Source organism: Jaculus jaculus, chromosome 6 (assembly GCF_020740685.1).
Source record: "Jaculus jaculus isolate mJacJac1 chromosome 6, mJacJac1.mat.Y.cur, whole genome shotgun sequence".
Taxonomy (NCBI): Eukaryota; Metazoa; Chordata; class Mammalia; order Rodentia; family Dipodidae; genus Jaculus; species Jaculus jaculus.
Window position 1 is genome coordinate 156,102,639 of NC_059107.1, and position 22,328 is coordinate 156,124,966.

General features: G+C 42.4%; 1 protein-coding gene across 1 annotated transcript in view; it reads right to left on the bottom strand.

Annotated features, from left to right (window-relative positions):
• Positions 1 to 433: 433 nt before the first annotated feature.
• Positions 434 to 22,328, bottom strand: part of Dmc1 (DNA meiotic recombinase 1) — a 49,621-nt gene continuing 27,726 nt past the window's right edge. Inside the window, exons 13-14 of the mRNA XM_045153377.1 lie at positions 2,261 to 2,377; positions 434 to 503 (exon numbers count right to left, since the gene is read on the bottom strand). Of these exons, the coding sequence (XP_045009312.1) occupies positions 434 to 503; positions 2,261 to 2,377 (187 nt within the window). The remainder of the gene's footprint in view (positions 504 to 2,260; positions 2,378 to 22,328) is intronic.

A 22,328-nucleotide genomic window follows, 5' to 3' on the forward strand; every position in this document is an offset into this window, starting at 1 on the left:
GAGTCCTATGAATATTTGTCTTTCAAGCATTCCTCTCTTGGACAACAGCATCCTGCTGTAGGTCAGTGGCATTGTGCCCCAGAAAAGTGCTAGAGAAGTGTGTAGGAGATCAGGGCATTTCTGGGCACCTGTGCCTAGTGACTCACTTTTGAAAAGCAGAAGTGAAGAAATCAGGCACCCCTTCCCTAAATACCTGACAGGTATATTTATATATGAGATAATTCAGGAATAGGTATGGTATGTTTCTGATTCAACATTCAATGTATATATATCACGGACTTTAAGATAAATATAAGATTTAAATATCTTTTGCTGGCTTTATTTTAATAACATGTGAAAAAAGTCCTCTTATTTCAAGATGTGAAATTCAAGACTGTGTTTCCATTTCTTCAGCTCCTAATAAGCACCGAGAAGCAATCTGCATCAATCCCACCTACTCCTTGGCATCCCCAATTCCTCCAGCAGTTATTGCGAAGGTGGCTTCATTTTCAGGCATCTCTGGGCTAGCAGAATACAAGGGAACAGAAGTTTATAAAAAGCTCTGTTTCTATAAATACTACGCGCATGTCACAGGCATCATGCTCCATCAGTCTGAGTCTCCAGAGACATCCCCGCATTGGTACAGCTAAATACGGACTACAGAATTTACCTACCAGTATTCTCAGCCCTCGCAAACATTTGTTTAGCAACTTCTATATATAAGGTTTTGAATGTCAAGAAAAATTACCCCCAAACTTGAAAATAGACAAAAGGAAAACTGGGAGTTCTTTCAGAATAGTTTTAGGCCTGTGTATCAGACCCTATGTGGCTTACTCAATTCCTTAGAGGTGTAAAACTTCCTACAGGCTAGACTAACATACTGGAAAGCTATACAAGACTTCGAAATGACGGCTGGAGAGATGGCTCAGCAGTTAAAGGTATTTGCTTGCAAAGCCTGATGATTTGGGTTCAATTCTCCAATAGCCACATAAAGCCAGATGCACATGCATCTGGAGTTCTTTTGCAGTGGCAAGAAGACATAGTGTGCCCATACTCACTCTCTCCTTACAAGTAAATAAAATCATTTATATAAAAAGGAATATATGGGGGTGGGGAGGGAGGGAATTACCATGGGATATATTTTATAATCATGGAAAATGTTAATAAAAATTAAAAAAAAAAGGAATATAGGGGGCTGGAGAGATGGCTTAGCGGTTAAGCGCTTGCCTGTGAAGCCTAAGAACCCTGGTTCAAGGTTCGGTTCCCCAGGTCCCACGTTAGCCAGATGCACAAGGGGGCGCATGCGTCTGGAGTTCGTTTGCAGAGGCTGGAGGCCCTGGTGCGCCCATTCTCTCTCTCTCCCTCTATCTGTCTTTCTCTCTGTGTCTCTTGCTCTCAAATAAAATAAATAAAAAAAATTTTTTTAAAAAAAAGGAATATAGGGACCTGGGGAGATGGCTCAGTGGTCAAAGGTGCTTGCTTATAAAGCCTGAGGGCCTGCATTCAATTCCCCAGTACCCATGGAAAGCCAGATGCACAAAGTGGCGCATGCATCTGGAGTTTGTTTGCAGTGGCAAGAGGCCCTGGCACACCCATACTCTCTCTCTCTGTCTACCTCTTCTCTCTCAACTAAATAAGGACTAAAAGGGTTAGGCAGAGGTCCCTGACAGAATGAAACTTAACTACTTTTTGCAGTGCTGAGGATAGAATCTAGGGTCTTGCACAAGCTAGGCAAACACTCTATTACTGATTTGTTCTTCCCCCCAAGCCCCTCCCTCACAAAAAAAAGGTCAGTTTTGTTTTAAAAAAGAGCCTCACCCTCAGCTGGCCTAGTATTTACTATGTAGCCCATGCTGGACTCAAACTCATGGCAATCCTCTTACCTCAGCCTTCAAGTGCTATGATTTTCAGGTCTGAACCACCACACTTGGCTTGAGAAAGTGATTTCTAAACTGCCACCTAAATAGCAAATGGTGTTAATCTGGCAAAAAAATAACATATTCTCTTACTCTGTACTACCCCAGCACCTAACACCTTTTAATTCAAATTAGTATGAGTTCATTATCTGACTTCAGGATATGCTTTGAGAGGTCAGGTACCAGTAAATGTGGCAAAAGAATCCTAGCACATAGTGGAGACTTCCTAACCAGTTATGGGATTTTTGAGAAGGAAATTCAAACATGGAGTATCTGCCAGTGGAATAATTACAGCATCCCAGCAGCAACATTTCTATTTCAAACCATGTGCACAAGAATCTAATGGAGAATAAAAAAATATTTACCTGTCATAAATCTTGGCAATTCTCAGTTCTCCTCTCCCTTTCCGCAAGCTTATTCTTGTTGTGGAAGCATGAGCCAGGATGTGTCCTCCAATGGGTTTTTTGGGGTCTGCCTGGAAACTGAACCAATAAAATATTTTTGAGGTTTCATGATGTGGATGGTATGTATATACCAATATTTGCAATTAAAAAAGCAACTTTTGACTTCCGGTCAAAATGACAGTGTAGGAACAATGCCAAAGCAGACTAGGGGAGAAAAAGCCCAAAACAAAAATGGCAAAATATGTTTTTTTGTTTGGTTTTTTGAGGTAGGGTTTCACTCTAGTCCAGGCTGGAATTCACTATGGAGTCTCAGGGTGGCCTCGAACTCATGGTGATACTCCGACCTCTGCCTCCCGAGTGCTGCGATTAAAGGTGTGCGCCACCACACCTGGAAAAATATACTCTTCTAGTAAAAAGTGAAGGTGTGTAAGAAATTATCAACTACAGCAGAGAAGTAGGAGAGATCCAGAGCATCTAGAGACACAGGAGCAGGGAGAAGCAGCTCCAGCAGTGGTGGCACCAGGCCCATGTGGCCACAGCCTGAGCCACAGGAAAAGCCAGGTGAGGGGATTCTCCACTCGCACTGGCCGGCTCACAAACTCAAGAAATGTGAAGGGAGCACAGCAGGGACCAGCGGAGCAGTTTGTGAGGAAGAGGATTGCGAGGACCAGTAGGAGAACTTCACCCACCATTGACAGCTCCCCCCACCCACCAGTTCAAGCCAGCAAGCACCACAGACCTGGGGAAGGGAACAAACTGACATAGCACCCAACACAGGCAAGCAGACCAGCCTACCCACCCAGAGAGCCTACCTGAGCCCACAGTGCAGCATAGAGGGACAGTGTAGGAACAATGCCAAAGCAGACTAGGGGAGAAAAAGCCCAAACAAAAACGGCAAAATATGTTCTTTTTTTGTTTGGTTTTTTGAGGTAGGGTTTCACTCTAGTCCAGGCTGGAATTCACTATGGAGTTTCAGGGTGGCCTTGAACTCATGGTGATCCTCCTACCTCTGCCTCCCGAGTGCTGTGGATGCACAGCATGATTGAGACTAAAGCCATCCCAAAAGGTAACTGGGATTACACCAAGTCATTACCCACCAAATAAGCCTGATATATAGGTGTGTATCTGAAGTGCTAATTGCACCTTCTAGGTCAGGGTAAATTATATGTTAAATCTGATGGATGGTCAGATTTGCCATTCTTCACTAAGCTATTTTTAACTTGTCATTTGTTGCTTCCTGATCTATAGTGCCTTTGTCTCCTCTTCTGTCATTCATTGGAGAAGGGTCTCACTCGGTCACAAGCTGACCTTGGAACCCTTTACAGACCAGAACTCCCAGCCTCCCAGTTGACAGGGTTAAGGGTATGGGGCAACATACATCCTTAGGGACTGTAACTTTGTTAGAGGATCTGTTTGTCATAATACCTACTCTTACATAAATACTTTGTGCTGTTTTTCATTGAATGTGTATATTGTTTAGTTAAATTTTAGAATTTTCCTATATTTTATTCCATCCAGCCTACTTGAATACTCTCATAGCAAGCAAACCCAACACCTAGGATCACTGTTTTTATTCGAGGGAGAGTGAGATAGAAAGAGAGAGAGAGAAAGAGAGAGAGAGAGAGAGAGAGAGAGAGAGAGAGAGAGAGAGAATGGGAACATCAGGGCCTCTAGCCACGGCACACAAACTCCAGACGCATGTGCCAACTTGTGTCCTGGGGAATCAAACCTGAGTCCTTAGGCTTCACAGGCAAGTGCCTTAACCACTAAGTCATCTCTCCAGCCCCTAGGGTCACTTTTATGGTTACTCTGAGAGTCTTAAGAGCCACACCTAGCACCTTAAGCTCCTACCCTGAAGATATATAACATCAGATTGATTAATACATCTAATAATACTGCAGATAATTAGAAATTAAATTAATTAAATTAAAGAATTAAATTAATCCAAGATGCAAAAATCTCTACATTATAATACAAGAAACACAAAAAATCAAGACCATATATATCCACCAAAAAGTATTAATTCATCAGAAATGACCTCCAGTGAGACTGATTTAGAGGAAATGCCTGAGAATGATTTCACAAGAATGACCATAAATATGTTCAAAGAAATCAAAGAGGAAATCAAAGGAATCAACGAAGACACAGGAAACCAATTTAATGAAATAAGGAAGTCAATATAAGACATGAATAAGGAAATAGAAATAATAAAGAAAAACCAGTCAGAATTACCAGCAATGAAAAACAGAGTCAGTCAAATAAAAAACTCTATAAAGAAGCTTCTCTTTTCTGATGGTAGTGACGTTGGGATGACTCAGAAGGCACCATGGTGCTAAGAAGTGATAGAGGAGTACTCAGCACTGAAATATCTCTATAACATTTTCCAAGACTCAGGGTCCACTGCGGAAGAGGTGGTGGAAAGCATGTAAGATCCAAAGGAAGGGTAGGACTCCTTACAAAGTGCTCCTCCAGACACAAAATGGCCTGGATATCCATGACCTCACAATGCCTGACACTACCTACACAGGACCATCATAATAGGAGAAAAAGATCATGACATCAAAATAAAAGAGAAACTGATTGAGGGGGAGGGAATATGAGGGAGAGTGGAGTTTCAAAGGGGAAAGTGGGGGGAGGGAATTACCATGGGATATTGTCTACAATTATGGAAATACAAAAATAATAAATTGCGGCTAGAGAGATGGCTTAGCAGTTAAGTGCTTGCCTGTGAAGCCTAAGGAACCCAGTTCAAGGCTCGATTCCCCAGGACCCACATTAGCCAGATGCACAAGGGAAGCACATGTCTGGAGTTTGTGTGCAGTGGCTGGAGGCTCTGGCATGCCCTTTCTCTCTCTCTCTCTCTATCTGCCTCTTTCTCTCTCTGTCACTCTCAAATAAGTAAATTTTAAAAAATAAATTAAAATTTAAAAAGGCAACTTTTTTGTGTGGATGGCAAGGGATGGAGGAGTGGGTATTCTAAAACAAGCAGAAGCTTGTTCAGAAACTGAGGAGTGGCCGGGTATGGTGGCATATGCCTTTAATCCCTGCACACAGGAGGAAGAGTTAGGAAGATCACTGTGAGTTTGAGGCTATCTTGAGACTACATAATGAACTCCAGGTCAGCCTGAGCTAGAATTAGACCCCACCTCAAAACAAACAAACAAAACAACAGACAAACAGCTCTGGAGAGATGATTTAGTGGGTAGGGCACTTGACTATGAAGCCTAAGGACCCATGTTTTTTGATTCTCCAGATCCCATGTAAACCAGACACACAAAAGTGAGTCAAGTGCAAGGTCTCACATTCCCACTAGGTGGCGCAAGCATCTGCATCTTTAGGCTTCAGAGGCAAGCACCTTAAATGCTAAACCATCTCTCCAGCCCTTAAAAAACTGTTAAAATTCATTTTTATTTATTTGTGTTTAAAAGACAGCGAGAAGATAGGCGTGCCAGGGCTTCTTGCCACTGCAAACAAACTCCACAGACATGCACAGCTCTGTGCATTGTCTGACTTTAAAAAAAATTTAATTTAGACCGGGCATGGTGGCACACACCTTTAATCCCAGCACTTGGGAGACAGAGGTAGAAGAATCACCACGAGTTCAAGGCCACCCTGAGACTACATAGTGAATTCCAGGTCAGTTTGGGCTAGAGTAAAACCCTACCTTGAAAAACCAAAAGAAAAAAAAATTATTTACGGATAGAGAGATGGTTTAGAGATTAAGGCACTTGCCAGTGAAGCCTAAGGACTCGGCAGTTCTCCAGTACCCATGTAAGCCAGATGCACATGGTGGCAAATGCATCTGGAGTTCATTTGCAATGACTAGTGTCCCTGGCATGTCCATTCTCTCTCTCTCCCTAATAAGTGAATGAATAAATAAAAATTTGAAAAATTATTTATTAGCTGGGTGTGGTGGAACACACCTTTAATCCCAGCATTCGGGTGGCAGGGGTAGGAGGATTGCCATAGTAAATTCCAGGTCAGCCTGGGCTACAGCAAGACCCTGCCTCTCAAAAAAACAAACAAAACCCTTTTTTACATAATTTATTTGCAATGAGAGACAATGGGGAGAGAAACAGAGAGAATGAATAGATGTGATAGGGCATCCTGCCATTGCAAATGAATTCCAGATGCATGTACTACTTTGTGCATCTGGCTTTATGTGGGTACTGTAGAATCAAACTTGGGCTGGCAAGTTTTGCAAGCAAGTGCTAAGTGTCTTTAACCACTGGGCCATCTCCCTAGCCCTGACCTTTTATTTTTTTCAAGAAATTATTATATTACCATGGGATATTTTTTATAATCATGGAAAATGTTAATAAAAATTGTGAAAAGAAAAATAAATAAATAAATAAAATGTACCCTTAAAATAAAAAGAAATTATTATTGAGGTCTGAAGATATAGTTCAGTGTTAGAGCTCTTGCCTAGAATGCATGTGGCTCTGGGCTTAATTTCTAACATTAAAAATTAATTTATGCCGGGCATGGTGGCGCACGCCTTTAATCCCAGCACTCGGGAGGCAGAGGTAGGAGGATTGCCATGAGTTTAAGGCCACCCTGAGATGACAGAGTTAATTCCAGGTCAGCCTGGACCAGAGTGAGACCCTACCTCGAAAAACCAAAAAAAAAAAAAAATTAATTTGTAAAAAGGAAGGAAGAAAGAAGAAAAAAAACAAGTTAAAAAAGCACAAATAAGACATAAAACATTTATTAGGACCTGGGGAGATAGCTCAGTGATAAAGTGCTTGCCATGTAAGCATAAGGACCAGAGATTGATTCCCTAGTGCCCATTTAAATGTGGGACACAGTGGTATGCCTTCATAATCCCAATGCTGGAAAGGCAGAGGCAGGTGGATCCCTGGAGCTCAGTGGCCAGTCAGACTAGCCTTCTCAGTGGGGGGAGAGAGAGAATGGGTGCACCAGGGTCTCCAGCCACTGCAAACAAACTCCAGATGCGTGCACCACCTTGTGCATATGGCTAATGGGGGTCCTGAGGAATCCAACCTGGGTCCTTTGGCTTTGCAGGCAAGCGCCTTAACCACTAAGCCATCCCAGCCCATTACTATTATTTTCATTTTTGATTTTTTTGAAGTAGTCTTGAAATTAGCCTATGCTGATTTGGAACTCAGTCTGTAGTCCCAGTCTGGTCTGGAACTCATGATGATCCTTCTACCTCTGCCTCCTGAGTGCTGGGATTAAAGGCATGTACCATTAATACCTGTCTTTTTTTGTTATTTGTTTTTCTAGGTAGGGTCTCACTCTACCCCAGGCTAACCTGGAGTTCACTATGTAGTAGTCTCAGGGTGGCCTTGAACTCACAGCAATCCTCCTATCTCTGCCTCCCAAGTGCTGGGATTAAGGGCATGTGCCACCATGCCCTGTCTTAACAAATTATTATTTTTAAAAATATTTATTTATTTGCAAACACACAGAGAAAGACAGAGAGAGAGGAAGAGAGACAGAAAGAGGGAATGGGTACACCTCCAGCCACCGCAAACTCCAGTTGCATGTGCCACTTTGTGCATTTGATTTTACGTGGGTATTGAGGAATTAAACCCAGGCTGTCAGGCATTGCAAGCAAAAGCACCTTAACTGCTGAGCCATCTCTCAAGCCCAAGAAATGATTATTATTATTATTATTTTATTTTGTTTTGTTTTGTTTTTTGAGGCAAGGTCTCAGTCTAGCCCAGGCTGACCTGGAATTCACTCTGTACTCTTATGGTGGCCTTGAACTCAGGGCAATCCTCTTACCTCTGCCTCCCCAGTGCTGGGATTAAAGGCGTGCATAGCACACCCGGCCTTATTGGTTTTTTTTTGAGGTAGAGCTTCACTCTAGCTCAGGCTGACCTGGAATTACTAGGTAGTCTCAGGGTAGCCTTGAACTCAAGGTGATCCTCCTACTTCTTCCTCCTGAGTGCTAGGATTAAAGGTGTGCACCACCACACCCAGCTCCAAGAAATTATTTTTATTTTTTATTTAATTAATTTATTTGAGAAGAGACAGAGGCAGAGAGATAGAGGGATAGGTAGAGAGAGAGAGAGAGAGAGAGAGAAAGAGAGAGAGAATGGGCACACCAGGGCCTCTAACCACTGCAAACAAACTCCAGGCACATGCCCCCCCCCCCATGCATCTGGCTTACATGAGTCCAGGAGAATCGAACCAGGATTCTTTGGTTTTGTAAGCAAACACCTTAACTGCTAAGCTATCTCTCTAGCCTCAAGAAATTATTTTTAAATCTAATCCAAAGCCTATGGCTGGAGAGGTCTTAAGCCCTGAGGCGGATGGGACTGCTATTGTTGTTTGGTTAGATGGATACATTATGTCCACCAAACTACCAAACTACCCTCTAAATATTCTAAATACTTACATTTATGTCCATATAATAATGCTATTTTCACTTTTGGTTAGCTCCTCTTTTCAAATGGCAGTAATCACTATCATGGGTGAGTAAAAACTCACCACAGTTGCTGAGAAGTGACAGTGGTGTTTAGCACTAAATGAAACATTTCTTTCACACCCTTCAAGGCTCAGGGACCATTGCAGAAGAGAATGTGAGAACGAAAAGAAGGGGAGGGTGCTTACAATGCTGTCTTCCAGACACAAAGTGGCCCAGATATTCATAACCTCACAGTGGCTGATACTACCTACATGTGGTGGTTTGACTCAGGTGTCCCCCATAAACTTAGGTGTTCTGAATGCTAGGTTCCCAGCTGATGAAGATTTGGGAATTAACACCTCCAGGAGGGAGTATATTGTTGGGAGCAGGCTTATTGGTGTTATAGCCAGTTTCCCCTTGCCAGTGTTTGGCACATTCTCCTGTTCCTATTGTCCACTTTATGTGGGCCAGGGGGTGATGTCCACCCTCTGCTCATGCCATCGTTTTCCCCTGCCATTGTGGACCTTCCCCCTCGAGCCTATAAGCCAAAATAAACCTCTTTTTCGCACAAGCTGCTGTTGGTTCAGTAATTTCTACCAGCAATGTGAACCTGACTGCAAAACACAAGACTGTGTAATAGGCGGGAAAAAAATGATGACATCAAAATGGAAATGAGACTAGTTGGAAAGAAGGAACTCAGTGGAGGGGGGATTTGGGAGGGAAAAAGGGAGGTAGTGGCAGGGGATTATGATCATGGTACATTGTCTGTATACATGAAAGTTATCAATAACATGTTTAAAAATACTTTTTACAAGCCGGGCGTGGTGACGTATGCCTTTAATCCCCGTACTCAGGAGGCAGAGGTAGGAGGATGGCTGTGAGTTCAAGGCCACCCTGATACTACATAGTGAATTCCAGGTCAGCCTGGGCTACAGTGAGACCCTACCTCGAATAACCGAAAAAAGAAAAAAAAAAAACCTTTTTTTTTTTTTTTTTTTTTTTTAGTTTTTTGAGGTAGGGTCTCACTCTGGTCCAGGCTGACCTGGAATTAACTCTGTCATCTCAGGGTGGCCTTGAACTCATGGCAATCCTCCTACCTCTGCCTCCCCAGTGCTGGGATTAAAGGCGTGCGCCACCACGCCCGGCCAAAAAAACCTTTTTACAAAATACAAATACTGGATTCACTCATTCACTTATTTGTTGATTCCTTTATCACAAATAATGGTTAGGGCTGAAGAGATGTCTTAGTGGTTACAGAACTTGCCAGAAAAGACAAAGGACCCAGGTTCAATTTCCTAGTACCCACATAAAGCCAGATGCACAAGGTGGCACATGCATCTGGAGTTCGTTTGCAGTGGCTAGGCAGCCCTGGCATGCCCAATTTCTCTCTCTTTCTCTGCCCCCCTTCTTGTCTTAAATAAATAGTTTTAGAAAAAGAGAAATAATGGTTAATGGCCTATTATGTGCCAGGTACTGTTCTGTTTTAATGAATAAGATCATCCAGGGGCTGAAGAGATGGCTAAAAGGTTAAGGCACTTGCCTGTGAAGCTTAAGGACCCAAGTTCGACTTTGTAGAACTCATATAAGCCAGACGCACAAGGTGATGCATGTGCACATGGTCACATATGCACACAAGGTGGCACATGAGTCTGGAGTCTGGCTGCAGTGGCTAGAGACCCTAGCATGCCAATTGTCCCTCTCTCATAAAAAAAAAAAAAAAAAAAAAAAAAAAAAAAAAAAACATTATGCAAGCCGGGCGTGGTGGTGCATGCCTTTAATCCTAGCACTCAGAAGGCAAAGGTAGGAGGATTGCCATGAGTTTGAAGGCCACCCTGAGACTACATAGTGAATCCCAGGTCAGCCTGAGCTAGAGGGAAACTCTACTTCGAAAAAAGAAAAAAAAAAGAATTATCCAAGCTGGACGTTGTGGCACACATGCCTATAATCTTAGCAGGTAAGAGACTGAGATAGGATGATACAAGTTCAAGGCCAGCCTAGCCTACATAGGAAAACCCTACCTCAAAATAAATGGCCCAACTTTTCTCTTTCATGGCTTGAAATTAAAAGCAGATTAAAAACCTCTCCTCTCTGGTGTTAGGGATAGAATGAAGGGCCTCACATGCAAGGTAAATGCTTTACTGGCAAGCTACACCTCTAGCTCAGAGAACGTGTGTCTTGTTCACTAACTGTATGACGGAACCTTCCACTGCTGTACTAGTTAGGAATCTGCAATGAGAACCGTCTTGGAAATATACTCATTTCTGCTGTCCAAGGTTAATCCTCTAAAAAATGGGTATTTCAAGGAAAAGCTCTTACAATATCTGGTCATGAGGATTCAAAAATGGTATCATGATAACTGAGAAGTTACAAATACTTGAAAAAATACTTTTGGGGAGGCAAAGGTAGGAGAAGCACCATGAGTTCGAGGCCACCCTAAGACTACATAGTGAATTCCAGGTCAGCCTGGGCTAGAGTGAGACCCTACTTTGGGGAAAAAACAAACAAAACAACAACAAAAAAAACACTTTTGGGCTGGAGAGATGGCTTAGCAGTTAAAGTGCTTGCCTGTGAAGTCTAAGGACCCAGGTTTGACTCCCCAGAACCCATGTAAGCCAGATGCAAAAGGTGACACATGCACATAAAGTGGTGCGTTTGTGTAGAGTTCTTTTGCAGTGGCTAAGGCCCTGGCAGGCCCATTCTCTCTCTCTCCCTCCCTCTCTCTCTTTCTCTCTTTTCTCTATCTCTCTCTGCTTGCAAATAAATAAAAGTATTTTTCTATGAGAGAGAGAGAGAGAATGGGCATGCCAGGGCCTCCAGCCACTGAAAACAAACTCCAGAGTCATTCACTACTGCATCTGGTTCATGTGGGTATTAGGGAATTGAACCTGGGTCCTTATGCTTTGCAGGCAAGTGTCTTTTTATTTATTTATTTATTTATTAAAATTTATTTATTTGAGAGCGACAGACACAGAGAGAAAGACAGAGGGAGAGAGAGAATGGGCGCGCCAGGGCTTCCAGCCTCTGCAAACGAACTCCAGACGCGTGCGACCCCTTGTGCATCTGGCTAACGTGGGACCTGGGGAACTGAGCCTCGAACCGGGGTCCTTAGGCTTCATAGGCAAGCGCTTAACCGCTAAGCCATCTCTCCAGCCCCAGGCAAGTGTCTTAACCACTAAGCTATCTCTCTAGTCCTACAAATACTTTTTTTTTTTTGGTTTATTTTTATTTATTTGACAGCAACAGACACAGAGAAAAAGAAGCAGATAGAGACAGAGAATGGGCACGCCAGAGCCTCCAGCCACGGCAAACGAACTCCAGATGCGTGCGCCCCCTTGTGCATCTGGCTAACGTGGGTCCTGGGGAATCGAGCCTCAAACCAGGGTTCTTAGGCTTCTCAGGCAAGCACTTAACTGCTAAGCCATCTCTCCAGTCCCTACAAATACTTTATACACTCACCTTGAGAGACAGAGTCATGAAAGGACTTCCACTCACATAACAAGAAGTAAAAGTAAAAATAAGTCTAATAAATCTAAGGCAAATCCTTAAAAACAACAACAAAAGGCCTAATCACAAATGTCCTCAACAAAATATTAGCAAATTGAATGCAGCAGCATAGTGAAAGGAGAATGGGTATGTGCTGTGACTTTGAAGGACTTATCCTAGAATGCAAGGGAGGCCGGACTTAACTAATAACATACCACATTAATAGAACACAGACTAAACTTAACATGGTAATCTCAGTTGGTACAGTGGAACACAGGTTTAGAAATCACCAGTGAAGAGTACTGTTTGACAGGATATAGCGATCTAGAAAACATGACCTAGCACAATGGCTCTAGCTCTGGGGCACACAATTCCAACTGTGCTTGCTCCATGAACATTTCCAGGATTCCAGTTACTCTAAACTTGAAGCTTGGCACAGTGAGGATAACCACTGGCATAAGATTTAATGTAGATCATAGGTTGGTGGGTAAGAAGCTCTGGCACAGAGGTCTACTGATAAAACTGCTGCTTGGTTAAATGGTTCAGAGGTTAGAATCAGAAAATGCCTGTTAGAAATTGTATGTGACTGGTTGACATTCAGCAGATCAAACACAGGAACAAGGAAGGTTTTAAGTCAAATGCTGAAGAAAGCCGGCAGCAGCCCGGCAGCTGAGGATGACTACGAGAAGCCAGGGGCTGACTGCTGTGTCAGGACGAAGGCAGGCAAAGAAGCGATCTCAGCTGGAGAAGCCGGTGAAAGTGGTGAGTTGTCAATATGACACTCTTTTTTTCTTAATTTTTTTTAGTTTTTATTTTTATTTATTTGAGAGAGAGAAAGAAAGAGGGAAAGAGGCAGAGAGAGATGAACAGCGTAAGAGAGAGTGGGGAGAGAGAGAGAATGGGTGAATCAGGGCCTTTAATCCCTGCAAATGAACTCCAAATGCATGAGCCACCACGTGCATCTAGCTTACTTTGCTAATGGGGAATCCAACCTGGGTCCTTAGGCTTTGCAGGCAAACACCTTACTGCCTTACATGTTAAGCCATCTTTCCAGCTCTATGACACCATTTTTAGTTATTTTTATTTTAGAGAGAGCAAGAGAGAGAGAGAGAGCGAATTGGTGTGTCAGGGCCTAAGCCACTGCAATCAAACTCCAGATGCTTGTACTACCTAGTGGACATGTGCAACCTTGTGCTTGCCTCACCTTTTTTAAAAAAAATACTTTATTTTTATTTATTTGAGAGAGAGAGAGAGAGAGAGAGAGAGAGAAAAGGCAGAGAGAGGGACAGAGAGAATGGGTGCAGCAGGGCCTCCAGCCACTGCAAACGAACTCCAGACACATGCACCCCCTTGTGCATCTGGCTTACATGGGTCTGGGGGAATCAAACCAAGGTCCTTTGGCTTTGCAGGCAAACACCTTAACTGCTAAGCCATCTCTCTAGCCCCTTTGTCTCACCTTTGTGCAGCTGAATTATGTGGGATCTGGAGAGTCAAACATGGGTCCTTAGGCTTTGCAGGCAAGCACCTTAACCACCAAGCCATCTCTCTGGCCGACATTCTTTTTACAAAATATTCTATTTGCCAGGTGCAGTGGTGCACGTCTTTAATCCTAGCACTTGGGAGACAGAGGTAGGAGGATCGCTGTGAGTTCAAGGCTACCTTGAGACTACAGAGTGAATTCCAGATCATTCTGGGTTAGAATGAAACCCTATCTCAAAAAAAAAAAAAACAAAACAAACAAAAAACATTTATTTTCAAGCAGATTGAGAGAGAGAGAGGGAGAGAGAGAATAGGCACTCAAAGGCCTCCAACCACTGCGAACAAACTCCAGATGAATGCACCACTTTGTGCATGTGGCTCTATGTGGTTACTGGGGAATTGAACCTGGGTTGTCAGGATTTAAAAAAAAAAAAGTTTATTTTTATTTATTTGAGAGCAGCTGACAGAGAGAGAAAGAGGCAGATATAGAGAGATAGAGAATGGGCACACCAGGGCCTCCAGCCACTGCAAACAAACTCCAGACACATGCGCCCCCTTGTGCATCTGGCTAACGTGGGTCCTGGGAAATTGAGCCTCAAACTGGGGTCCTTAGGCTCCACAAGCAAGCGCTTAACCGCTAAGCCATTTCTCCAGCTTAAAGGTGTGCACAACCATGCCTGGCTCTATGGCACTCTGTAATGGAGTGACTGAACTCTCCAGGTCACTCTACCTGTGATCAGTTCTTCAAATTCTTACAGGAATTCTGTGTTCTTTAGAGGGTTCAGAAGGGCTTCTTGAGGTCCTGATGATATTCTCAACTGGCCATGAAATGTGAACCAGCAACAGTGGTTTATGCTTCTCTAATACACTTTTTTTTTTTTTTTTTGAGAGAGAGTTTATTGGCTGAAGACAAGGAAAGATTATGAGAGCTCCTGTCCATGAGAAGGGAAGAAGGGGTAAAGCCCCTCTAGTGCACTTTTTAATGTTCTAACATTTCTCCTCAAGTCTCCTCCTGCTCCCCACCATGTCTGGCTAACTACTTCCTCTTTTTATTTTGAGGAGATCCAACCAGTAGCCACCATGACTGTTAGGCAGATGCTCAAACCACTAGCCCAAACTCTCAAACCAACTTCCTTTTTTCTATTCCCTACTGCTATAGTATGGATCTTAAATATCCCCTAGGAATCATATGTTAAATGCTTGGTCCCCAGTGTGGTGAGACTGTGAAACCTGTAAGACAGGAGTGTCTAATCTTTTGACATTGAAACCTCATGTCACCAACCAAATGTGTTGGGCGCATTTGTAGCCATTTGGGATGCAGGTAGCCTGTGGGTTGCAGATTAGACACACCTAATTTGATTGGTAGGATTCTAGGAAATTATAGGTATGCTCTTGAAAGGGATTGTGGGACTCTGGCCCCTTTTTACTCGTCTCCCAGGCCCGAGGACAGCTTTCATTTGTTCTGCCACACATTCTCTAACATTGCTAATTGTCATCCCCACTAGAGGCCTAAAAGCAATGCATCTCTCTGATCATAAACTAGAATCTCTGAAACTGTGCATCAGGGCTGGAGAGATGGCTGAGTGGTTAAAGGTGTTTGTATATAAAGCTTGATGTCCCGGGCTCAATTTCCCAGTACCCACGTAAAGCCAGATGCACAAAGTGGTACATATGTCTGGAGTTTGTTTGCAGTGGCAGGAGGCCCTGACTTGCCCCTGCTTTCTTTGTCTCTCTCTTGCAAATAAATAAAACTATTTTTAAAGCTGCATCAAAATATACCTTTTCTAGGTTGATTATGTTGGGTAGTTGTGACAGTGCTGGTATTAAAGTCATGTACCACCAAGCCCAGCTTAAACAGTCATCTTTCAATGAAATGTTGACCAAGAACTTTTTCTTCCAGTGTTGTTGAGCTTCTTGACTATCCTAGCACTTGAAGTCGAGGTGATGTACAAGAAGGTGTAATCGCACTACACATTCTTCTAGAGGCCCTTAATTTACTTCTATTTCTGACCAATTTAACACAGCATTAGAAAGCCACCCACATCCCTCCTATAGCCTATTCTCTTATTTTCTCTTCTTTTACATTTCCTTCTCTCCTTTCCTTCTTTTCTTGGGAGACTGGGGCGTACTGGGGGTGGATTTTAGGAATAAGGAGGGACTAAGAGAGATTATTAATTTCTCCCACTCTGATTGAAAGGATACAGCTTATCACTGAAGGTATAGCCCAGAACAGTCTGGCCTTTTGACTTCAAATTAGGATGCTGAGGTCATGAAGAATATTTATGAGGGCTGGGGAGGTTGCTCACTGGTTACAGGCACCTGTTAGCCTGGATTTGATTCCCCAGAATCCATGTAAAGCTGGAGAGATGGCTTAGAAGTTAAGGTGCTTGCCTGTGAAGCCAGGTTTGATTTCCCAGGATCCATATAAGCCAGTTACACAAGGTGGTGCATGTGTTTGGAGTTCGTTTACAGTGGCTGAAGGCCCTGGCGTGCCCATTCTCTCTCTCTCAAATAAATATTTTATTTTTAAAATGAAGAATAGTTATGACACAGAATGGAATGAGCTAGGAGGATAGCACAGTGAGTGGGCGGTGCTGTGGGTTGAACCCAGGGCCTTATGTATGCTAGGCAAGCCCTCTACCACTCAAGAAGCATCAACTTAAAAAAAAATATTTAGGGGCTAGAGAGATGGCTCAGCAGTTAAAGGCTCTTGCTTGCAAAGTCTGCCAACCTAGTTTTGATTCCCCATTACCCAGGTGTAGCACAAGTGTCTAAAATTCATTTGCAGTGGCCAAAGGCCCTAGCATGCCCATTTATCTCTATCTTATTCTCTCTCTGCTGTCAAATAAATAAATAAAAATATTTTTTTAAATGTGCTACTTTGTGAATCTGGCTTTATGTGGGTATTGGGGATTCAAACCCAGGCTGCAGGCTTTACAATCAAGCACCTTTAACAGCTAAGTCATCTCCCCAGCCTGGAGCATCAGTTTTGAAGACAAAGATCTATCAATTCAAACCATGGCTTCCCTATTTTTTAGTTGTGTGATTGTACAAGCTAATACTCTGAGCCTCCATTCCACTTTTATACATTGGGAATACTTATAATACTACCTCAGGTTCTTGTCAGAGTGTGGACTGAGGGACACAAGCAAGCTTGAGTGGCAATGAGCACTCCTAGTACTGTTTGCTGTTTTTATTTTTATTTCTTTGAAACAGGGACTCACATTAGCCCAGGCTGGCCTCAAACTCACAGCAATCTTCCTACCTCAGCCTCCTGAGTACTGGGATTGAAGTTGTGTGCCACCACACCCGGCTCCTGGTGCTTTAAAAAAAATATTTTATTTTTATTTATTTACTTGACAGAGAAAGAAGGAGAGAGAGAGAGAATGGGCATGCCAGGGCCTCCAGCCACTGCAAATGAACTCCAGATGCTTGCGATCCCTTGTGCATCTGGCTAATGTGAGTCCTGGGGAATTGAACCTGGGTCCTTTGGCTTTGCAGGTGAATGCCTTAACTGCTAAGCCATCCCTCCAGCCTCCTCCTAGTGCTTTTAACTTATAAGGGGCAAGCTTACAGATCGGATTTTTAAGAAGGGGTCCAATAAGGAAAAAAAGACTGAATGAAGTAGAATGAGGAGGAGGCTTGAGACTGAGAGAATGTGGGGAGAAGAGTGCTGTCAAAATAGAAGAAATTTTGGGCAAGGGAAGAGATGGTTTTTAAAAAGAGTATGTTTCAGAAGTTTTGTTAAATAACACTTCCCTTCTGTCTGCTCCCAAAATATGCACAAAAGTCTACATTTTTTCAATGTTTTGAAGTTAGAATTCTTGTTTTGTGGGGTGGGAAGAGACGCAACCACATAATTGAGATTGGCTTCATAGAAAGCAGAATAGGCTGAGTTTCATCAGGGTCACATGAGAATTATATAAGATGATACATGAAAGTACCTGGTATGTGGTAAATGACCAGTAAATATGAGTTCTATTAATTTTCTGGGGCTGGGAGTGAGGCTCAAATAGTCTAAATGCTAGTGACCCTGTATTTTCTCTAAACATGTAACCTCCTCATTTGTGCTAAAGATATTAAATCAGCAGGTGACACCCATAGAAAATAAATTGTACATTTCTAAGACTACAAATTCTGAGATGACTTTGTTTTAGGGAAAAGTATACAATGGAGCTAGAGAGATGGCTTAGCAGTTAAGATGCCTATAAAGCCAAAGGACCCAGGTTCAATTCCCCAGTACCCACATAAGCCATATGCACAAGGTGGCACATGCATCAAGAGTTAGTTTACAGTGGCTAGAGGTCCTGGCACACCATCCATCCATCCATCCATCCATCCCTCCCTCTCTCAAATAAATAAATAGTAAAATATTTTTTAAAAGCATACAATGGAAGTAGGTGGCAGTACCACACGTGGTCTTACTCTGTGCTCATGGCACTACTTGCCCTGGTGGGGCGCTTCCCAGGGCCATCCTTTGCTTTGTTATCTCTAGGACCCACGAACTGGATTGTTCCAGTGAAAGATCTGAGTCTGCAGGCTCATCTGGGAGCCGCTGCTCTGCTGTATCATACGGCAGTTCCTTGCCTCTGTAATTTTGTTCCTTTTTAATACAATGTGCCATCAAGTATAATGCATGGGATATAAGCCTCAATTATTGTCAGTGTACTTGGGGACTCATACCAATTATAGTGATATTTCTCTGACAGGCCCCAGGCAAGCTGCAGCTTGGAGTTTCTCAACACTAAGAAACAAAGATATTTTCTTTATGGGAGGGTTTCTTATAGCATTTAAAATCCTTTTTAAAACTGTCCTTTTTTTTCATTTAGATGTGGTAATTTTTGTGCTTTACATGAAGACATATATTTAATCTGTACTGTTATAATTTAATATACTTGAGAACATACTAATTATAGTGAGTCTTGTTTCCTTGCAGCTTGGCTAGGTGGAGGAGATGTTTCGCAGCAGACTTTGCCAGCAAAAATACCAGCTTTTGTTACCTTGGCTGGCTCTCCCTTAGCTGTACTCATCACCAGTCTCCTCCCATTCTCACTCCCTCTTCAATTATTTCCTTTCTGTCACTGTTCGAATCCTCCTTTCGTTGTATTGTAGGAGTAAGTTCAAAATGGTTTTACTCTTCTCAAAACTTTTTACAAATACAAGAAAAAGAATCCCTATTTGACTTATTTCCACTGATTTTTCTTTCTTTGTTTTTTTTTTTTTTTTTTTGGCCTTGTAACTCTAGAGTGACAGTTCTGGCCTCTTCAATGTTCCCTCCCCACACCTGAAGAAAGAACATTGCTCTTTAAACTTGTACTGTTTTATTGAATGCAACCCACTTCCTCCCTCTGAGCCAATGAGTCATTTTCCCTTTTTAAAGCAAGCCTTAAAAATCTTCCATCTCTCTTCGGTTTAAAATTATTCTCTTTGTGAAGTACTTCATGTCCTGTATATGAAGACACTTCACAGAGAACCATAGAGAAAAGATTGCTCTAAGCACTCAAGAACTTCAAATGATGTGTGACATACTAACACTTAAAAATGTTAAGTTAAACGGTTAAATGGATATCATTTGTTGTTCTTTTTAACGGAAACAGGGTGTTTATCTCTCTTTTATTTTCTAGTCAATTCTCAGAATCTTAGCTATTAGATTTTCAATAAATATTTGAAATTATGGATGGCTAATTTTTTTTCCTCTTAACCTTTTTTTTGTGTGCCAGGGATTGAATGAGCCTAGGACCTTCCACCAGCTAAGCATACACTCTACCACTAAACTATACTTCATTCCCCTAAGCCTTTCTTAAAAATTTATTTTTATTTTTATTTATTTATTTGAGAGCAACAGACAGACAGAGAGAGAAAGTGGCAGACAGAGAGAGAATTGGCACTCCAGAGCTTCCAGCCACTGCAAACAAACTCCAGATGTGTGCGCCCCCTTGTGCACCTGGCTAACGTGTGTACTGGGGAATCGAGCCTCGAACCGGGGTCCTTAGGCCTCACAGGCAAGCGCTTAACTGCTAAGCCATCCCTCCAGCCTCCCCTTAAGTCTTTTTATTTTTATTTATTTATTTGAGAAAGAGAGAGACAAAGAGAGGGTGAAAGAGGGAGACAGAGAGAGAATGGGTGCACCAGGGCCTCCAGCCACTGCAAATGAACTCCAGATGCATGCACCACCTTGTGCATCTGGCTTATGTGTGTCCTGGGGAATCAAACCTGAGTCTTTTGGCTATGCAGGCAAATGCCTTAACCACTAAGCCGTCTCTCCAGCTCCCCTCAAATCTTTTTAACTTGCTTATAACCATTTGTGTTGTTAATAGTTTTCATGTTGAAATCTCTTATAGTAAAGTTGAAAATACTCATAAAAGGTATTCAAATGATAGCTGTATGGAACTGCAAAAGATGTGGCAGTACTGTTCTGTGCTAACCTGGACTAGGGTGAGACACTACCTCAGAAAAACAAAACAAAACAAAAACACACATCTCAAATGGTTCACACAAACCAATAACATATGCATGTGCATTATATTATATATTATATTATATATGCATGCATTATAGTTAAATATATGAGCATGTGAATGGTTGAAATGAAAGAGATTTTATAGATATGCACACCAACCTACATGTACACATATGAGAGAAAAAAAAACGCTCTAGGAAATGACATCATGTGCATTCATTGTGCTAATCTTGCAACTTTCCTATGGTTAAAAAATTTTTCAGAAAGGACTAGAGAGATGGGTTAGCAGTTAATGTGCTTGCCAAAAAAGCCCAAGGACCCATGTTCAATTCCCCAGTACCCATGTAATCCAGTTGCACAAGGTGATGCATGTGTCTGGAGTTTGTTTGCAGAGGCTAGAGGCCCTGGTGAGCCCATTCTCTCTCTTTCTTTATCTGCCTCTCAAATAAATAAATAAAATATTTAAAAATGTTCCAAGTAAAAAGTTTAGGGCTGGAGAAATAAATGGCTCAATGACTAAAGGCATTTGCTTCCAAAGCCTAACAGGCTGGCTTCAATTCTCCACTACCATGTAAAGCCAAAGTGGTGCATGAGTCTGGAGTTCATTTGTTTGCAGCAGCAGGAGGCTTCAGCATGTCCATTCTGTCTCTCTCCCTCCTCTCTCTAAAAATAAATAAATAATATTTTTAAGTTAGTGTTGGGGCTCAAGAGGTGGCTCAGTGGTTAAAGACACTTGCTTGTAAGCCTGTTGGCCCAAGCTCAATTACCCAGCACCCATGTAAAGCTGAACACAAAGTGGTGCTTGGATCTTTGATCCCAACATGCCTTTAGCAATAGGAGACAGAGCCAGGAGAATCTAGAAGCTCATAGGCCAGCTAGACTGGCACACATGAAGCAGCAAAAAAAACAAACAAAAAACAAGGGAGACCCTGTCTCAAGCAAAGTCGAAGGAGAGGACAAACACTCTGTGGCAGGCACACTCATATCATACACTCAAAGCATTAAAAGCTTTTGAAAATTATTATTATTATTTAATTATTTATTTATTTGAGAGCGACAGACACAGAGAGAAAGACAGATAGAGGGAGAGAGAGAGAATGGGTGCACCAGGGCTTCCAGCCTCTGCAAACGAACTCCAGACATGTGCGCCCCCTTGTGCATCTGGCTAACGTGGGACCTGGGCAACCAAGCCTCGAACCGGGGTCCTTAGGCTTCATAGGCAAGCGCTTAACCGCCAAGCCATCTCTCCAGCCCTGAAAATTATTTTTTAATATTCTATTTTTATTTATTTATTTATTTGACAGAGAAAGAGGAAGAGAAAGAGAATGGGTGCATCAGGGCCTCCAGACACTGCAAACAAACTCCAGACGTGTGTGCCCCCTTGTGCATCTGGCTAATGTGGGTCCTGGGGAACCTGGGTACTTTGGCTTTGCAGGCAAACACCTTAACTGTTGAGCCATCCCTCCAGCCCTTGAAAATTATTATCATGAACTCAGAGCTATTTTGAATGTTATTCAGTCAAATCTTTTGGATGATGGTAACATCTTCATTTGAATTTTCTGCCTTTACCATCCTAGTTCAGTTTTCTTTGCCTTTCCGTTCCTTGCTATCTATCTTTTCCTTTCTTTCTTTCTTTCCCTTTTTTTCTTTTTTTTTTTTGTGGGGGGGTTTCAAGGTAGGGTCTCACTCTACTCCAGGCTGACCTGAAATTCACTATGTAATCTCAGGGTGGCCTCGAACTCACTCATGGTGATCCTCCTACCTCTGCCTTCCAAATGCTGGGATTAAAGGCATGCGCCACCATGCCTGGCTTCCTTGCCATCTTTCTAAGACAGTCATTGCAGTTTTCTTTGTTTTTGCTTTGTTTAATATTTTTATTTAGGGGATGGAGAGATGGCACAGTGGTTTAGGCACTTGCCTGCAAAGCCTAATGACCCGGGCTTGATTCTCCAGTACCCATGTATAGCCAGATGCACAAAATGGAACATGCATCTGGAGTTCATTTACAGTGGGTAGAGGCCCTGGTATGCCTATTTATATTTATTCTTTCTCTCACTCTGTCTTTTGTCTCTCTCTGCTTGCAAATAAATTAATTTAAAAGAATTTAAATATTTTATTTACTTTCAAGCAGAGAGAGAGAGAGAGAGAGAGAAGAGACAGAGAGAATGGGCATGCCAGGGTATCCAGCTTCTGCAAATGAACTCCAGGACTTTGCAGGAAAGTGCCTTAAC